Here is an 18,657-nt window from a genome sequence, read left to right as displayed (position 1 = left end):
ATCCATATTGCACACATCACATATAGTTTATGCACCACTATTACAACTTTTTACATTGATGTTTAGAGAGATGGAGGAAGGGAGAGAGAGAAACATCGATTTGCTGTCCACTTATATATGCCCTGACCTGGGATCAAACCTGTAACCTTGGCATACTGAGAAGACACTATAACCAACTGAGCTACCTGATCAGGAGGCTATTGAACATTTTAAAAATAGACTCGGCAAGGCTTTAGCACAGGGTGAAAGTTCCACTACCAGCTCCCCAGGAGTCTGACATTTCCCCCTTTCATGTCTCAGAAGGAGTTCTACTGCAGATGATTTGGTGGTTTGTTAATGTCAGGGAAACTCTAGGGACTTGGACTAAATCTCTAGTGTATTTATATCCATAATAAACCTTGGTCAGCAGCCTCAATGAGCTGGGAACGCAATTCTACAATTATAGTTTTTTACAGTTAATTTCATAAAAACACAAGGAGGAATAAAAACATTTGATTTCTATAGTGAATATTTTTAATGTAAATAATAATCGCCATGGACACATTTTGCTTGTGAAGCCATGTTAAATCTGATTTAAAAATATTTTTAAACATCTCAAACAAAGCCCTAAGTCATAATCATATTTTGTTGTAAGCATAAAGTTAATTTTCTATTTAAAAATTCTTTCTATTCATATGATCTGCAGGGGAGAACTGTATAAATAGAGTCTCAAGTTAAAATCCAATGCCTATTTTCATGAAATTATATGAGCAATAAACCTCGCCATGTAAAAGTTCTATATCATATTCCATTTTAAAACAGTAATTTTTTTTAAATCATTTCACCCACTCGAGTTTGTGTAATCTTAACATTTAGATTTAAGATTAACATTTGGAGCAAGACCAAGAGAACAAAATATTTAGGGTAGTTACACCATACCTTAACAATCTTCAGAGTCCCCACGTTTGTTCTTTCGTTCATTTCTATGTCAAACCAATTCCCCTCGTTTCCAGAGATGAAGAAAATGACAGCCATCCAGTTAGCTGAAAACTCCTCATCCAAGTCAATGACTCTGATTTGGAGCAAATTGGAGTTCAGAGAGTTTTCTTCGATATTTAGTTCATACTGAAACGAGAAGCAAAAAGCTTCAGCGCACACTGCGAGGGAGAGAATGACGCTCCACTTACACTGGGCGTCCACAGTCACTCATGGCTTAGAGAGCAGGTCTGTGTGTGGCGTCTCTCTTTTCATTGTTCAAACATTTGGCCCCAGTGCATTACAAATGTAAGCACAGACAAAGGACATGTCTACCCCGGCTTGTCTGTGACTAAGGAGAACATAGACATCTGTAAAGAGGGTTGTCCAAACACATTTTGGCATGCGACGACCCGAGTCATTCCTTTCAGAGACGAGCACTTACCGAGGACTGCTGCAGGTATGGGATGTTGTCGTTGACATCGAGGATTTTGATGCTGCACTCACACTCTGCGGACATGCCGTCCGCCCCGCCGTCTCGGTCTGAGCCTCTTACAGCAAGGGAATATTGGCTGTATTGCTGCACACACACACGACAGACAATATCACAGTTGGCACAGACAGTCCTTATTCTGTCTCATGCAGAGTTCTTTCAAAATGTTGGCTCATGATTTACATAAATCTGTGGTGGTGATAAAGGTACCCCCGATCCTTAAAAACTCATATCTCACATGAATCAACATGAAAGACACCACGTCGAGTCCCTCAAATGCTTCTTCCGCCTCGTTGGAAAGAAGCGACATGCTTCCAAAGTCTCATTCCTTATGTTTGTGCTCAAAATTTGAAAACGTTTCTGAAGGGCAAACTGGGTCGAAACAATCAGGAGGGAAGAGTTGAAAGTTTACCAAGAACTTTGGCATGAGTCCCCTGCCTTTCATAGCCAGCCCTGATGTGCGAGAGTAAAGAGGTCCAGGTTGGCATTTCTGGGGCCCAGGTGGTGGCAGGGGAATTATGGGCGTTCTAGCTCCTTGATTCTATTCAGTGGTGCTTACGTTTTCAGAAGCTTGTGAAAGCTCTGACTCCTCCAGACACAAGCATCCTTGCTTTCTCATCAAAAACTGCAATATGATCTTAGAGGCGTCATATTATAGTTAGAGACGTCTTGAGGTCTCGCCATGGACGCCTGGTTAAGAATATCTGGAGTTTTCCCCTTTCCTGTTTAGAGCTCTCCACTGCTAAAACTCTTCAGACATGAAAGGAGTTTCATTGGGTTCTTTGAGAAAGTTCAAGAAAGAGCTAAGCAGTCAATTTCTTCTGATGGTAACTTTCTAACAAGTATAAAAAGAGAGATAGGTCACCTAGAAACTGATGGCATCTAGATAATTAAAGAGTGTAGGAATAATCTGATTTATCCTAACCCTCCCCGTCATCAAATAGGAGTTTGCCATTTTTAAATAACTGTAATTATTAAAATAAAATTAAATTGAGTATTAGAAAATAACACTTTCTCATGTATATTCTTACAGAACATGCAGGTTAGCTATATTCCATTTAAAAATAATGAAAAGTTGTTTTTTTTAAATAAGTTATGGGACCACCTGGCATGATAGAAAGAAACCATGTCATGCTGATTCTAATTTGGTAACACTCGCTAATTGTTTTCTTACTCATAAATGAAAAGATTGATCTGGAAGTTATTTAATTTCTGTCTATCATGCTGTTCCTGCGATCCATTTCCCAGAGTAACCAGAGGGTGGTCAGCAGCTGCCGCACAGGAAGAAAACAGATTTCTGTTGTCAGATGAGTTTAGGACACGCCGGGTTAAAGAAGGAGGAACGAGTTTCCTAGTCTGTGCAAGCTCGCGGGGCCTCGAGTACGTTTGCACGCACTGGCTCACCACGCCGGAGCTGGAAGAGCAAATGGCTTTTATTTCCCTAGAGATCCCACTTTCTTCATAAAATGGAGCTTTTGCCTCTACTGCTATGCATATTTTTATGTACTCAGAATGCAGTTTTCTCAGTTTAAGGCACATCCTAAGTAAGATTAAATGAAAGACAAGAATATAAAATGTATGCGAGGAATCGCCATATTTTCATTGTAAAGGCATTTTTATGTCATTACCATTATGTGAAAAGGTTATGTAACTACATTTAAAAATATAGTTTTTTTTGTTTTTGTTTTTGTTTTTCTTACTTAGGTCCTCTCGCCTTTAGAGTCAGTTCCTATGAACTAGCAACCCATCCGAAGAAAAAGAAATTACCTCTCTGTCCAGAAAGTTGTTCATTGTCCGGATTTCTCCAGTGTATCTGTTGATGATGAACATGGGTGAGTCAGACGGTTCCTGGCTGATGATCTTAAAGGCAATTTTGGAGTTCAGGTTATTGGGCTCGTCTGCATCGGTCGCATTGAGTCTCATCACCAGTGTATCTAGAGGTCAAGGAGAATGGATTGCAAATGGACAGTCTGTATGTGTTTTCTTACTGTTCATGTTTTGCAAGAAGAGGTCAGGCTAGTTGGTTCATATAATGTGCACTCTTCCATTTTTGTTTTCTACTTCTTCGACGTAGTCCTACTTTAGTTCCTTTCTTTACCTTTACGTTGAGAAAAAGATCAGCTTTGACCAAGAACCTAGATATTACTGGTAGTTAGAAAACAATGAAATGCTTTATTCTGCCTTTCCATTTCCTATCCTAGTATAATGATTTCTTTTTACGGCTTTTGTGGTGAAACAAAATGGCATTTCTCAGCTATACAGCACATCCTAGTGAAAGAAGGGGGAGAACCAGTATGGATGGAAGTGGATGGGATTGCCCTTCAGAGCAGTCTTCTTAGGGTCCTTGCCCCACCGTGTCCAGTCCTTCTGGAATGTTCCCTTAGGAATCTGCTACGGAGCCGGTATGAGCGTCACAAGAGAGAATTCCTCTCACTGCCTGTTGCCTGTGACCAACCGAAGCTGCTTTCGCAGCGGAAGGGAAACCTTGATGGAGTCTTCCCATGCCTCTCTCTTCTGCTTGCTTTTCTAGAATTACCTCTTAGATAGGTAGGGTGGTGAATGGACATAATTTAGCTTCTAGCAGACAGGCTGTTAAGAATGATCTGGAAGCCCATATATTCTCATTTACTTCAGAAAGTCGACTACTTACTTGCATTAGAATTTTCTTCTATTTGTCCTAGGAAACTAGACATAGAAAATACTGGAGGGTTGTCGTTTATATCCAGTACCCGCACTCGGAGCTCCAGGGGCCTCTCTAAATCCTGGCCCTGTGAGTTCAGAGCCCGGCAGTAGATCTAGAAGGAGAAAAAAAGGAATAATTACATGATGCAACGCATACTGAGTTTTTGCTTTGTTTGGACGCTCTACTAGGCACTGTATAGCTAAAAGAAGAATAAGACTTTATTTCCTGCTGGAGTGTAAGCACAGCAGCACTTATAATCAATAAGGGTGGCACACCTGTACTCAAAATACCACTTAAGGAAAGGTAACACGATCAGTTACAAAGGATGAGCAACAATAGTATGACATCATAGGGGGTTTAGTGACTGAGATCAGTCTTAAAAGAGGTTTTCAAGCTGGGGATTGCAGGGTGTTCCCGGCAAAGGAATTCATTAAGGGAAGAAGCAAAGGGAAGAACATGCATTGTTTGGAATTGGGAAGAGGGGCTGTGGGGGGTTGAGGCTGTGGTAAAGGAGAGTCACGTGGGGGCTTCCAAGAAATGTAGCATTCATAAGCTAGGTGGGGGCTGTATAGGTGTTTGTGCCATTGTTACTATTACCAGACATATACATTAACTAATGTGTACTATTTTACCTATTTTGGCATATTTCATTTAGAAAACCATTATGCTTTCACCAAAGCAAATAGGCTGGCATGCTGAGTTAGAGAGTTTGATGGAGAACATTGTGGGAAATAAGGCAGGAATAGAAGACTAAGGAATTAAAATAGTCTTGGGAATACAGACAAGCAATATGAGTGAAAGCAGCAAACAGATGAGTACTGGAGGTATTTTTGGATATGGATCGACAGTGTTCTAATAGAAGAGGTTACAAGATCTAGACAGGTGGCCCTTTATTTTTTATAACAGTTTTATTTATTGACTTTAGAGAGATAAAGGAAGGAAGGAAGAGAGAGAGACCTGACGGGAAGGAAACTGAGGTCCTTGGTGTTTATCAGGATGATGCCTAGCAACTAAGCTACCCAGCTAGCACCTATTTTCTCATTTTTAATTTTAAGTATTAACAAGTGTTGACCGTGATGGGAGCAACTCACAGGACAGCAGAAGAGACATGAAAAAACGAGTGGGTACCAGAAGGCTCTTGAGGAGCTAGGTAATTATGGGACAACGGGAACTCCTGAGATACATTGGAGAAAACAGAAAAGGCATCTTGCTTTCGGAACATTTCTGAGCAGGCGGAGAGAATGAATTGTAGGAGTCTGTGGTGAAGAGCCTCAGATTTTTGTAATGAAGGTGGTCATGAGGTCAGCTGCTTAAAATAGAAATGAGGTGAAGGGTGGGGAGAGTAAGTGGGTCAGCTCGAGAGGAGAGAGGAAGAGTCAGGTAAGGAGGAACTGAAGTCTTTCCAAGGCCCGATCTGTGCTCAGGGATCTTGAGCACGCATGCTCACTCAGGAAGGCTCCCTGGCACCTACAGAATCACCCCTAGGTACTGAGGGGACCAACGTTCCCAACTGAATTAAAGACAAAAAGTAGACGCTGAGCACTTTTCCTTGTAGCAAATATTGTAGAAGCCAGTGGGGCCAGATCACAGGCTAGCATTTTTCCTCAGGCGCTCATGCGAGACACCGCTCTGTCTCTCCGTCTTCCCTGGGTGTCTCTGGGGTCATAGTTGCTCATGAATTAAGAGGCAACCAAAAAATGCCTACTACTGAGACTCTTGAAATCAAATCAAGTATTATCTGAGCTCAAGATAGTCTCCGAAGAATTTAGGCCTGAACATATACACTGGCCCGGTACCCACTTACAATGAAAAACGGGGTGACTTCTCGGTCAACTATGGATGTGATGTTAATTTCACCAGTTTTCTGATTGATAATGAAGACTCCATACGGTGGTTGATCAATTCCTACTCCAGAGATGCGATATGTAACTTGCTGGTTTGCAGCACAATCTGAATGAATCTGCAGAAAGAGCACAAGTGAAATTACAGGATGGAAAAAAAAATCTGTTATGTTTCATATGTAGTAGCTGTCTTTTTCAAGAGTTATTGACCGTCCTGATATCCCAGTTATCTGGGGGGAAATTCTGGAAGTAGAGACTCATTTTCCCAGATAGTGGTATGGTTATAGTGCTAGTATTTTTTAGTGGTAACTGATAATGTAATGTAAGACATTCAATTATATTTTTACCAAATCATAAAAAAGTAAAATAACACCCTAATATGTCTAAGTCTATGCAATCATCATTCGTGAATGCATTCATTCATTTATTCATTCATTCAGCATTTACAGTTTGGTGGTATTATTTTCAGGTTCTGTGCTGGTATCGGTCTAGAGTAGAGAACTCCTTGTTCTCTTGAGGAGCTGGTCAATGTTGTCATTATATAACTGTGATCTGCCATTTCAAATGTGAAGGTTGAGGTGGACTTAAGTGGGTAACAAAAGATACCTGACTACATAGGAAAGCTCTTGATTCTGAAATTGGAGGTAGTATTAGCAGAAAAGTAAAGAGAGCACCTCAAAGAAATGGTTGGAGAAACCCAGGATTTTGTTGAAATAAAGTATTGTAGGGGGAGTGTCTCTGTGTGTATCTAAGTGGAAGTGTTATGTTTGTCTGTGGAGGGATATGCACTTGTATATGAGTGAATTGTGTTTCTGAATGTCCTTCTGTGTGTGTGTGTGTGTGTGTGTGTGTGTGTTGTGTATATAAAGACATGTAAGGGAAAGTAAAAGGATAATTTTTTTTTTGAAAAAAAGGTACATTGTGAGTGTTCATAAACAAGCCAAAAGTAGAATTTAATTCAAACAGATTGTGAGGTAGAGAGAGCACATGTTGAAATTGTTCCTGTAAATATGATGAGTGGTAACGCACTATATTTTTAAAATCCAGAGTCTGGGACAACACATGATTCTGTATTAATTTCATCAGTAAGGCGAGTCAATGTTTAACCATCTACATGAGCACCTACATTTATTAATTTATCTCTTTAATGGCTTCAACTTTCATGATCTGAATGACCATTATTCTGTCTTCTCTCATGACTTCTCAGTGAGATATGTTCTTAAACCACGCAAAGGGCAAGTTCTTTGGAAACATGAACGCCACCCATTTTGGCTGTCGAGTTGCTGCGCTGGGGGTTGGCACTCACTTTGGCGATGGGGTTCCTCTTGGAGTTGTCTTCACCTTCACGGCAGGCCGCAGCGAACTTGATCCACTCGCGCTTGTGCCTCTTGATGGAGTGCCACCTGATGGTGCCATTCTTAGCGCTGGGATCTCTGACCTTGAATGGCAGGGAAAGGAATGGTACCGTTACTTTCTACTCGGAACCCACAGTCCACTAAAGAGTCTGTGGGAGGGAGGGGTCATTGTAATGGCAGAAAGGGTGCTTCATTGGGAAGATTGGTAATGTTGATACTTCGTTAACTTGAGCATAACACTAACTTTACTTATAAAGGTGATTTTTTTTTTTGGGGGGGGGGGGTTGAGGCACAGGGATATGTTGTTACTCCCAAAGCATTTTCTTTGTTTTTAATTTGAAAAAGTAAATTTGCTATATGTTACCTGGATTCGAAATTCACTGTTAACTTCCACCAACACCTATAAAAAATAAAATAAATACAATAATTAATTTTTAACCAAATGCTTTACAGTTTATGTTATCAAATCACTAAAAAGTCAAGTCTGCGTCATTAAAATTATTTCCTCAGTCTGGATACCAGGCTTATCTCTCAGGTCTGATAATGATCTTAAGGATTCTTTTCCTTTTGGTTTTTACTTTTCAATTTTGCTCTTCTTCTTCTTCTTCTTCTTCTCCTTCTTTTTAGTTACTTTTATTTTTAACATTTAAAAAAAAAATTCTATCCTTTGCAGATACTTGCAATCATATGAGCTAGGACATTTGAAGCTATAAGCCAGTGGGATTGAGGGTTGGAAACTTGGTCAATCTTAGTCAATCTTATGCCTGAAGAGATGGAGATATTCAACAATAAGTTATGACACTAAAAGTTTTGACTACAGTGTTAGCATCTGAGTGGTCACAGGTGGAAACAGGAGAAAAGGTTTTGGGGGGAAGAAAGAATACGAAGCAGAAAGTACCCAGAGAGCTTCCGAAACATTTGCTTCCTCACAGTCCAATTCTAAATGGATGCTTTTCTGTTATTCTTGAAAATCTTAAGATGGTGAGTTTTGTACTTGGGTGAAAATCTTTCTATATACACACAGGGAATATGCTCATGAACCGGGCCTCACAACCGCTCAGGAGGGGCCTGCGTGCTGCCCCAGCCCCAGGGGCCGTGGGGAGGCTGGGCTGGGGTCCGGAGGAGACACCACAAGGAGCGCCTGCCTCCCCCCAGCGGGCACCACGCGGCTGGCACTGCGCGGCTCAGGTGGGTCCCGGGTCCCCGCGGTGCCTCCTCATGCGATTTCAGCCGCGTGCTGGGCCTCTAGTGAGACCATGCAGTTCTAAAATAGAAGCAAACCGTGCTCTCTGTGTAAAAAGTGAGCTCATGTTGGGTGTTTTACTGTTCGCCCTGGACAGCAGAGGGTGCGAACAGTAAACACCCCTTCCATGGCCGGAGAGGGTTCTGGGGAACAGCTGGGCAGGCGGCCTCATCGCCATCCTCTGCATCAGCGAGTGAGTCAGGCAGAGGCTGCAGGCCCGGCTCGGCTGGCCGGATCTTTGCGAATGGTTTGTCCAGATAAAACCGGGCAATTTAACTTACTTTTCTCTAAACACCAAAAGCATGTCTAAAAACACAAACACTTAGTTGGCCGGTTAGCTCAGTTGGTTAGAGCGTGGTGCTAGTAAAAACACAAACACTTATGTAATATACGTAATATATCAACATACTTAAGTCCTTGTAAACACTTGCCTAAAACTTAGGTGTGAATTTGAAGGCTAGTTTGCATTTATTAAGTTTTAAATTGCGCTTAGAATTAGTTAATACAGCTTGAATCTTTAGTTCATAGTTCTGCCTAAATAGGGCATTTTTAATTCTTCCTTGCACTTTTGTTAGACTTGCAAAGTGTGAAAACTGTTACTGCAAACAGGCTTTATCTGTGTTACTAATGAAATAAAATTATGGTTTGCATTAAAAAAAATACTGATACATAATAGTAATTTCAAAATATAGTAAATTACTTTTTATAGTGAATTTTAATTTCACCATTAAATTAAAAATATAATTTTATTGTTTAAATTTTTTAAAATAATCATAATTGATAATTCAAGAAACTTTATATTATGGTTAATATGAGTAATTTAAAATGATAATATTTTTATTATAGGAGTTACATACTCATGGAATATATTTAATGTTAATAATGATCATTATCACCATTGCAATTCCCTAAATGATAACTAAATACTAGACAACATGTTTAAAGAAACCCATGCATTGCATCTTCACAAGTACACATGGTCAATACTATAATAATCTTCACTTTACAGCTGAAGAAAACCAAGATTTCCATATTAATTTATGGCTAAATACAATCTAATACAATTCAGTCTAAATTTGTGCTTAGATGTGGTATTTACAATTAAGTGCAAGATAGCCTATTTCACGTAAATAAAATATAATATACTATAGATGACTGCCATTACAATTTTGATAATTAAAAAAAAAATCCTGATTTTAATCTCATATTATTCTTGTGATTAGGAATCTAATCTCATATTACATACAATAATAACAACAATAATAGTGATACTGGTGTGTGTGTGTATGTGTGTAAGAAAAGTAAATGGCCCACGTGGTTTGGAGAAGGAACTGAAATGGCACTGTAGAATCTGACTTGGGCGTGGGGATGAGCCCATGCTAACGCAGCTGTGTGCTCCTTGCTACCTTGAACTCATGAGCACTTGGTCCTCTCGTTTGTGGGTGCTGGGTGGGGGTGTGGGGCACCTTATTTGCCTGCCATTTCTTCATAGCTGCCGATTGAGTGTGCACCTGTTATCTGTCTGGCACTTCCTCCCCCATGAAGTGTTGGTGCCGCTGTTTGCTTTGGAGAGCTGGCCAGATGACTAACCTTCCGACTTGAAGAAGCTGGGTCATTATTTTTCCCACGAGATGCAGCTTAGGCAGAAGACCAAGCAGGTTTCACCGTACAGGCAGGCTCTTAATTAGATTAGTAATTAAAAACTGCTGGGTCTGCTTAAAAATATGTTGTGTGGACATAACCATATTGCCTTTTGCTCAGTCTAAAGTAATCTCTGAAACATAGTCCCTCTTTGACTTTGGAAGGCAAAATAAAGAGATAAAAAGAGCATTTGGTACAGTCAGAAAACTTTCAATGTGCTTCCTAAATTCTCATTCATAAAATGACAGGAGTTGCCTGGATTATATACAGTTATCTTTCTAATTCTAACACCAAATCCCTGTGTGCAATAGGAAAATATTCAGGTTTCTTGGTCATGGGAAATGGATGATAAAATTGTGAATTTAAAGATCACTGACAGCAATTGATGGGAGGCAGCCATTATAGGCCAGGAGCAGTTGAGTTTCTGCATCAAATCAGCTCAGAGATAAGGAGCAGCAGTGGTGGTGGGAAGAGACTGGGAAAGATCAAAGGAGAGACACTGCTTGATTGAAATCCACGGGGGTGGAGAAAAGGTGGGATGTGGGCGTGAAGGGAGGGATGAGTCTCGGGCGGGGGCAGCTGGAAACCTGGAGATCAGGAGCAAGGCAGAAGCAGGATCTGGCAGGTTAGAACAAACCCAGATGCTAGAGATATGCCCAGGGAAGATGTTCAGCTACTGAAATATGTGTCAGCACCATGAACAATAGTTCTGGCCTGATACTCAGATTTGAGAGACACCTGTTCATGTGAGATGGTTTCAATCGTGGGAGAATTTGAGATCCCTAAAGTAGAGAATACAGCAAAGCATCAGCCCGAGGCTGAGGGTGAAACCAGGGGAATTCCTATATTTACACGTCGGGGAACAATGACAATAAACAAGAAACAGCAAACGAGATAGAAAAGAAGTGGCCAACTAAATAGGAGGAAACTCTAATGCAATGCCATGGTTACCAAAGGAAGGCAGAACTGAAAGACATAGAGTGTGCACATGTGTCCGATGATGATATAAAAAAAGGTGAACAGAGTGAATCCTGAGAAAATCCTCAGGTTTTCTGTGACCTTCAGGAGAAAGCCTTCAGTTGGGTGGAACAAGCTCTCCCTGACTGACAGGATAGAGAAGAGAACATAAAGGTGCCACTCTTTTGGGAGAGATTTGGTGGTGTGAGGAAATAGAAGCAGTAGCAGAGTTAGACGGTGTCCCAGGAGATGTTTGGGGAGAGGGAGATGCGGATTTTTGAAGGCTGAGAAAGGGGAGAGGAGGATAGTGTGGGTTGCAGCAGGAAAGGTTGAGAAAGCATTGCATGGAGGTATTGTGATGGCCAGGAGGGGGTCGGCAGAAAGAAAGGACTCTAGAGACAGGCTGGGGAAGAGTGGAGAGATGGAGATTAAAAAGGAGAGGGAAATTGAAGGACATCATACTGGATGGTCCAGACCCTGTCCCTCCAGTAAGGTGAGACCATTTTTCGGGTAATTGGGGGAGTGGTTTGGGTTCTGAATTTGGGAATACATTCTGGGAAGGCTGTGAAGGAGATTTATTAGAGATGAATACAGGGCTGTCAGGCTAACTGAGCACATCTCAGCTCTCTTGCCCACTGGATATGGGCATTGGGGTAAGTCACTCAGCCATTCTGTGCCTCAGCTTCCTCATTTGTATGTGAGACTAAAGTCTTTTTTTAATCCCCAAACTCTAAGAGTGATAAAGAAGTCACTTGAAGTGAATCCTCAGTGACTCTTCCCTTCATCTCTAATTTAGAAGCCAATCCAAATACAAATAAAACAACCAAACACACACACACACACACACACACACACACACACACACACACATACCACCACCACCACCACCAATGACCACAGAATACAAAATTGATGCTAATTTTAATGATTCTCTAATTAAACCCATTTTAATACTGAATTTTACATTTCTTTGTATATAACAAAATGGCCTTGAAAGTAGTAATTTATAATTTTTTCAAGGTAAACCTCTTCCATTTCATACTTGTGAGTTGGTCTTCCAGTTACTTGGCAGTTTTTGTTAAGCATCAAGTTCTAATGTATTTAACTCTTATCGCGGCCACAACAATGAATTTGTGACTTATAACAATTTGCTTCTGTTAAAAAAAAGTCCTCTTTTGTCTTTTGTACTTGCACGAAAGCTACCGGTCAGGCGTTGACTTCTGAGTAGGTTGAATTATTTTATTTGTTCACTGGTTCATTTTGTTTGACAAATAAATATTGAATGTGTATTATGTGGATCCAAGGCTGCAATAAGACCTTATGGTAAGTAAGCCTTAGATGAAATGTAAAATAAATGTAATAACACACCTTTGAGAAAGTGCTAGGGAACCTCACCATGATCATTTCCATGTTTAATACCTAGACATGTTTTTGGAGTGTGTGAGGGAAGGGAAATAGAAACTGTCCCCAAATTCCCTTCCGATGCCTCCACGCTGTGAGATCAGACACCCCTGGTGCCCTCTGGCATGCGAGCAAAGCCAGTGAGCCAGAAGCTGCCTGCCCCGCACACAGCCAGGGAGCGTTAGGAGCAGCAGCCGCCATCGTGGGTGAGATGTGGCTTCCTGGTGGACAGGGATGAAGCACAGAGCTCTGTTCCCCCAGGCCAGTTGAGGGCAGGATCAGCAGCCCCTGGCATTTAAACCACTTGGCCCTGTCGGAGGCCACTAGAGGAACTTGCATGCCCAGCATAGTCAGCGGGGGCGGCGTGCCCAGCCTTCTGGAAGGGAGTTCCCCGTGGCCCAGCGTGGCCGTCCAGCTGCCAGCCCAGTGGCACCGGTCCCACCCAGGCAGTGCCTCCTGGACAGGGGACCATGCCCCCTGGGAATGTGCAGGGCAGAGAGCTGCCAGAGAGCAGGGGCTGGACAGCAGGCTGCTCTGCTGGACTCAGGAGCCAGTGGAATGGCCTCTCCTGGCCCTGAGGGGCCCGGCCTTCAAATCCAAGGCGGCATTGTTGGGCTTCTCTGTTGCCTAACCCAGGCATGGCGACATGTTCACTGGGTGGCAACCAAAGCCAATTAAATGGTGAGACATGTGCCCGCCCCTTTGCCTAAGGCGAAGGGAGTTCTGGTCCCGAATGTGTCCACAACCTGCAGTTGAGAGCGCTGTGTAAATGGCAATGGTCTTGTTCAATCCAGTTTGTAAATGTTACCTAAACAGGCGAGCAGAAACACCTCTTCATGTTCTAGAAAAAAGTTTATTGAAATGCTAATATCTGTAATAAGCATCGTCGTCGTAATCTGTGCTCAAGAAGGCGTAAGGACGCCCCTGTTTGCGTGTGTTCTGGCCAGTCTGAGAGTGTGCCAGCTCTCCCCTATGCTCGCACCAGGAAGCAGTTATGGGGATTGAAGGTGTCCAGGTCACACAAGCTGATGGACTATGTAATAAAGCGTATGCAAGGGTGGGCAAAAGTAGGCTTACAGTTGTGATACAAATAAACAATACAATAATGAATAAATAACAATACAAGAATAAACTGTTTCGCATACAACTGCAAACCTACTTTTGCCCACCCCTCTATTATTTTTTGTGTATTTTCTCGTGAGTTCTGAGAAATACTTAGATAAATGCCTACTTAATCCTAAATACCTTCCGCTAAGTTGAAAGAGTGGACTTAGTTTATCAGGTGGTTGCAGGGTTGTTTTTTTTAGATGAAATATTAACCATGGAAAGAGAAGAAGGTAGGCCAGAGGTCGGCAAACTCATCAGCCCACAGAGCCAAATATCCACAGCACAACAACTGAAACTTCTTTGGAGAGCCACATTTTTTAAACTTAAACTTCTAATGCCTTCTTCAAAATAGACTCGCCCAGGCTGTGGTATTTTGTGGAAGAGCCACACTCAAGGGACCAAAGAGCCACGTGGCTGGCAAGCCGCAGTTTGCCCACCACAGAGCGAGGCTAATGTGACGTGCCTGAGAAACAGGATCATTCTTGGCATAAAGAATGGCTGATTTGCGTTCGTTGCCGTAGAAGTTGGCCTTTAAAGGAAAAGACACCTTGAAAGTGCATTGATTGGAGCCGCCAAAGCTACAAGTAATGTTTAGAAATCACTGGGACTATAAACACTCTCCTGGTTCCGGTTTGCTTCCCCACAGTGACAGTGCCATACCTCATACCATGGCTACAACTGTCCTAAGAGACTTCTTACACTGGTGCACGGGTAACATTGTTCTCTGGCCTAGAATACTCCTCCACACACTGATATTATGGAAACAGAGAGGAAAGAAAAATAAATGCAGAGCCAATAACATTTATTTGGCTCGCCATGCTATAACAGGTGTAAGCTCTTGTCTGTCCCAGAGACTGGCTACAGAATGGCGTCACCCTGTAGCAATGTTGGTCGCTGTCAGAGCAGGCTCTTCGTCGTCACTCTCCAGAGCTCACCGCTAACTCACAAGGCCTGTCCCTTCGGTGCACTGAGCAGACGGCACAGCATGCTGGCAAACATGGCTGTCAGCTCTCACGTGGACTCGCATTAAAGACACCACAGTCCCCATGTCTTAGGCCTTTCAGAACGTCCAACTGGGCTCCCTTCGCAGGCTCTCACTTATCAACGTGGAAGACTTTACAGAATTTCTTTCCTTCCTTCCTTCCTTCCTTCCTTCCTTCCTTCCTTCCTTCCTTCCTTCCTTCCTTCCTTCCTTCCTTCCTTCCTTCCTCTCTCCCTCCCTCCCTTCCCCCTGCTCTTTTCTTCCTCTGCCTCCCTCCCTCCTTCCCTCCCTCCCTCCTACTTCCTTTACTCCCTCCCTCTTTCCTTTCCTCCTCCCTCCCCCCTCCCACCTCCCTCCTCCTTCCTCCCTTCCTTCTTCCTTTTGTAAGAGCAAACATTCACAGCGAGGCCAGCAGACAGGTGATGGAAGCATTGACTATGGTGGTGGTTAATTTTCAGAAAAAGAGTATTTCAAAGCAAACACAGACGGCATAACTCCAAAGGACATTTATCTGAACTATCTGGTGAAACCAGTAGCAAAAATGAATCGTAATTTTTGCAAACCTCAGAAAGCGAAGCGTTTTATAAAAGTGTTATAATAATGTAAAAGTGAAGCATTTTAATTCACCATAGAATAAGTACTTTGAAACATAATTTTTATAAGGCATATGAGAAACTTCGTTGATTCGAAAGTAAAATATGGCAAAAACCAAACAGATAAATGAATAAACAAATAATCCACACAAAAGAAAACTATCAAGACTCAACAAATAAAATACAAACGACCAGAAGCCTCTCCAGGGAGAGAAGGGTCAGTAAGTACACATTTGGATAAAATGATACATGACCCTGCAGAATGACTAATTGGAAAGGGACTGTTTAAAGAAACTTTATAGGATGTAATTAATTAAAAATAATCATAAAATAATGAAATAACATATCTCACAGATTCAATGAAAGCTATTCAATGAGTAAACCTTGAATCAACTGTATCATAGGACTTAATAGACCAAATTCCTATGAAATGAAAAATAAAGTATTTTATCATTTCACAATGTACAAATGCTCCTCTGTTCAAATGACATACTGCGTAACGCTCAGCAATCCCTGACACGTCCCACGCTGTGACACCACCTGACCCTAAAGATCCATTCAAACATCAATGGAAGAGAGCTCATGCTTAAAGGGCAACTTGACATAAAATCATAGAAAAAAAAATGGCAGCTTGTACTAATGCTCCCAGCTTACTGATGCTCACTTACAGTGAAACCCACCGATGGTGACAGACCTTAATTAATAAACTGAGCTCAAACTAACCAGCATACTTTGAACCAAAGATCTAACTTGTTATTATGAAACCCAGCAATCCAGTTTGAAAATTAAGCAAGTAGAGACAAATATGAACCACAGCACCACACGCATCCTGCCAAATTGGATCGTGATGTAAGCGGCACTTGCTCTTACTGTTAGACTGCAATTCAGAAATGCTGGACTTCGGTGAAATTGAGGCAGCACATTAGCGTTCTGCTGAGGGTTGTCTTTAACGAGAGAAAACTAATAACGTGTAAGTTCATTCCATTTGTCTGGTCATCAATGTACAGCTTGTGTATCATAGTCATTAGTGATTTTCCATGAGCAAGAGCTAGTATGGTAGTAATTATACTTATTTCTTAATTATAGCCCTACCGTCCCCTACTATGTCATTTCTAAATCTCCCATAATGTCATTTTTTAAGTAAAAATTTATTTTTTAATAAATTCAGAGTGAAGCAGTGTGGGGTCTTGATATTAGAGATACGGATGCCAGCCACGTTCACAGCCGATGAGGCTAACTGGATAGTGAGGCCAGTCACAGACAGCTATGATCTGAATGTATTCGGATCCCATTTTTATGTTCAAAATATTTTAGTGAATCTACCGGCAAAGATGCCAAAAGAACGAAGAAAATGTTCACGTTAGAAACCGGGGCAGGCCTGCGCTGTGGCTGTGAGAGGGAATCTGAGCAGCACAGGGCCCTGAGGGAGCGGGGGACTCCCCCAGCCGGTGTTTCTCAGAGCGACAGCAGAGGCTGCATGGCAGAGGTGACAGATGATGATTGACACTGTCGCCTTACTGTGCTCTCCAGGCTTCAATTAAAGAGAGAAACACTGTTTGAAAATCTGGCCCATAAAGTCACCTTGTCATTAACACGCTTTTGACCGGTCTAGGCTAGAAATAACGCCGACTGGCACTTTCCGAAAAGTGCGCACCGGTCCGCAGCGTGAACCATCGCGCAGGGTTTGGGGCAGAAGCCACTCACCAGAAGGGTGACCAGCGCCACCGCGGTCCCGAGGTGCCAGCCCATCGCCGCTCTTACATCCAGGCCGGAGCCTGCCGGTTCTTCTCTCTCCGCCTCCTTCCTCCCGCTGGCCTGGCTGGGGTAAATCACTGCTCAGTAGGTGTTCTTACATGCAGGCTGTGAGGTGTCTGTGCCTTTGCTGGGAGAAGGGCCGCAGGTACGTATAACCAGTCTGGATCCCCACCCTAAAACTTGGGCTGGTCTCTCTAAAATGCTTGACAAGATCATCATCGCTCGCAGGGAGAAGCTGCGGGACACACCCTCCTCCCAGCTGCTCAGGGAGGACAGGGATGGCTCGCTCCTCCCTGCAGGGTGTCTGTCTGAGGCTGGCACTGAGCAGGCAGAGGCAGGAGGGATTACACATTGGCAGGGGCTTCCACCCTTAGTTCTACCCACAGGCTGCGGACTCCCTCCCTCCCGCACCAGAAAGGCGGTGTGCTCTGGATGTAAGCGCCCATTCCTCAGAGGAACCGTGTGGCCCCTGCTCCTGGCCAGACCCACAGGCGCAGCAGATAACCTTGAACTTCCCCTTCCCGTGGATGCTGGGGATAGTCAGTCACTTTCAAAGTTCTCTGTGGGGCAAACAGTGTGCCCACGTGGAGAGTGAGAGTTACTGAAAGCATTAGTTCCCACAAGCACAACCGTGATACTTACAATTACCAGGTCCTCTGCCTGCAAGCGGCCAGCCTACGTCCAGGGCAGCCTCTGCTTTTTCTCTGAATGACTATCTTCTCTCCCCAACACGTTTTCTCTCTTTCAAGTGTTGCCTTTTTCAAGCGGGGTAAAAAACAGTAAACTCTCAGGGTCAGAGGAAGATAAAGCAATAAACCCTCTCATTAAAGTTGTGTTGGTAACTTTTTAAGTGAGGATCAGTGCCTGACCTGCCAGTGGGAGCGCAGAAAGCTGCTCATCAGGTGAGGTGGGTGAGAAGTCAGCGCGGTTCCCAAGCTCAGAGCCAAGGACCGGGGGAGCGAGCCAACTAGAACATGGGGAGCGCACCGCAGAGCAGCTGCCCACACATGCAAACGGGGACCCAGCAGCCTGCTGTTTGTGGAAATAAATAGCAACCCTCACAAGGCAGCGCTTGACAGCATTTCTGGGAGATGCACTCTGCACCCCGCAATGTCCAGGATGCATATTGTGAGCAGCAGGAGGCGATGCGATTTGAGGAGGCAGTTTGGGACAGAAGAGTGATTGGACTGGATAAAAGTTGGTGATGATCAGAGGATGCTAGAAACGTTCTCGAAAGGAGGGCTAGTCGAGCTTCTACAGAACACGGTCATTCCACTCAAGGCTATAAAGTTTCAATTATAGAAGATAAATAAATCCCAACAGAAATGGCTGCTGCCACGGAGCGAGCAGAAGGCTTTCCAGGCTATAATTGTAGAAGATAAATAAATTGTAGAAGATAAATAAAGCCAGATACCAGGGCCTCCACTTGGGTCACCATGGCCTGCAAACCATCACAGGCCCCTTGCCCAGGCTGCCCCATGCCCCAAGGGCAAACCAGCTGGCCCCCACCCATGCACCAGGCCTCTATCCTATCTAATAAAAGAGTAATATGCAGATTGACCATCACTCCAACACACAAATTGGCTGCCCCTATGTGGTCAAAGATCCTGCCTCCATGTGGACACAAGATGGCCACCACAAGTTGACCAGTA

At 43.1% G+C, this 18,657-nt stretch overlaps 1 protein-coding gene across 3 annotated transcripts in view; it reads right to left on the bottom strand.

The window, feature by feature from the left end:
* Positions 1-17,088, bottom strand: part of DSG1 (desmoglein 1) — a 31,520-nt gene extending 14,432 nt beyond the window's left edge. For 2 of the 3 annotated variants that reach the window (XM_045574271.1, XM_036417565.2), the window contains exons 1-8: positions 16,955-17,088; positions 7,691-7,726; positions 7,278-7,409; positions 5,935-6,090; positions 4,098-4,242; positions 3,215-3,381; positions 1,400-1,534; positions 919-1,104 (exon numbers count right to left, since the gene is read on the bottom strand). In XM_045574271.1, the coding sequence (XP_045430227.1) occupies positions 919-1,104; positions 1,400-1,534; positions 3,215-3,381; positions 4,098-4,242; positions 5,935-6,090; positions 7,278-7,409; positions 7,691-7,726; positions 16,955-16,999 (1,002 nt within the window). In that variant the 5' untranslated portion in view covers positions 17,000-17,088. The remainder of the gene's footprint in view (positions 1-918; positions 1,105-1,399; positions 1,535-3,214; positions 3,382-4,097; positions 4,243-5,934; positions 6,091-7,277; positions 7,410-7,690; positions 7,727-16,954) is intronic. The other variant, XM_045574270.1, reaches the window with a different exon arrangement.
* Between the last annotated feature and the right edge of the window lie 1,569 nt (positions 17,089-18,657).

This window comes from Pipistrellus kuhlii, unplaced genomic scaffold, assembly GCF_014108245.1.
Source record: "Pipistrellus kuhlii isolate mPipKuh1 unplaced genomic scaffold, mPipKuh1.p scaffold_m20_p_6, whole genome shotgun sequence".
NCBI lineage: Eukaryota > Metazoa > Chordata > Mammalia > Chiroptera > Vespertilionidae > Pipistrellus > Pipistrellus kuhlii.
The sequence above is the reverse complement of the archived record's forward strand: the minus strand, read 5'-3'. Positions and strand labels throughout refer to the sequence as shown.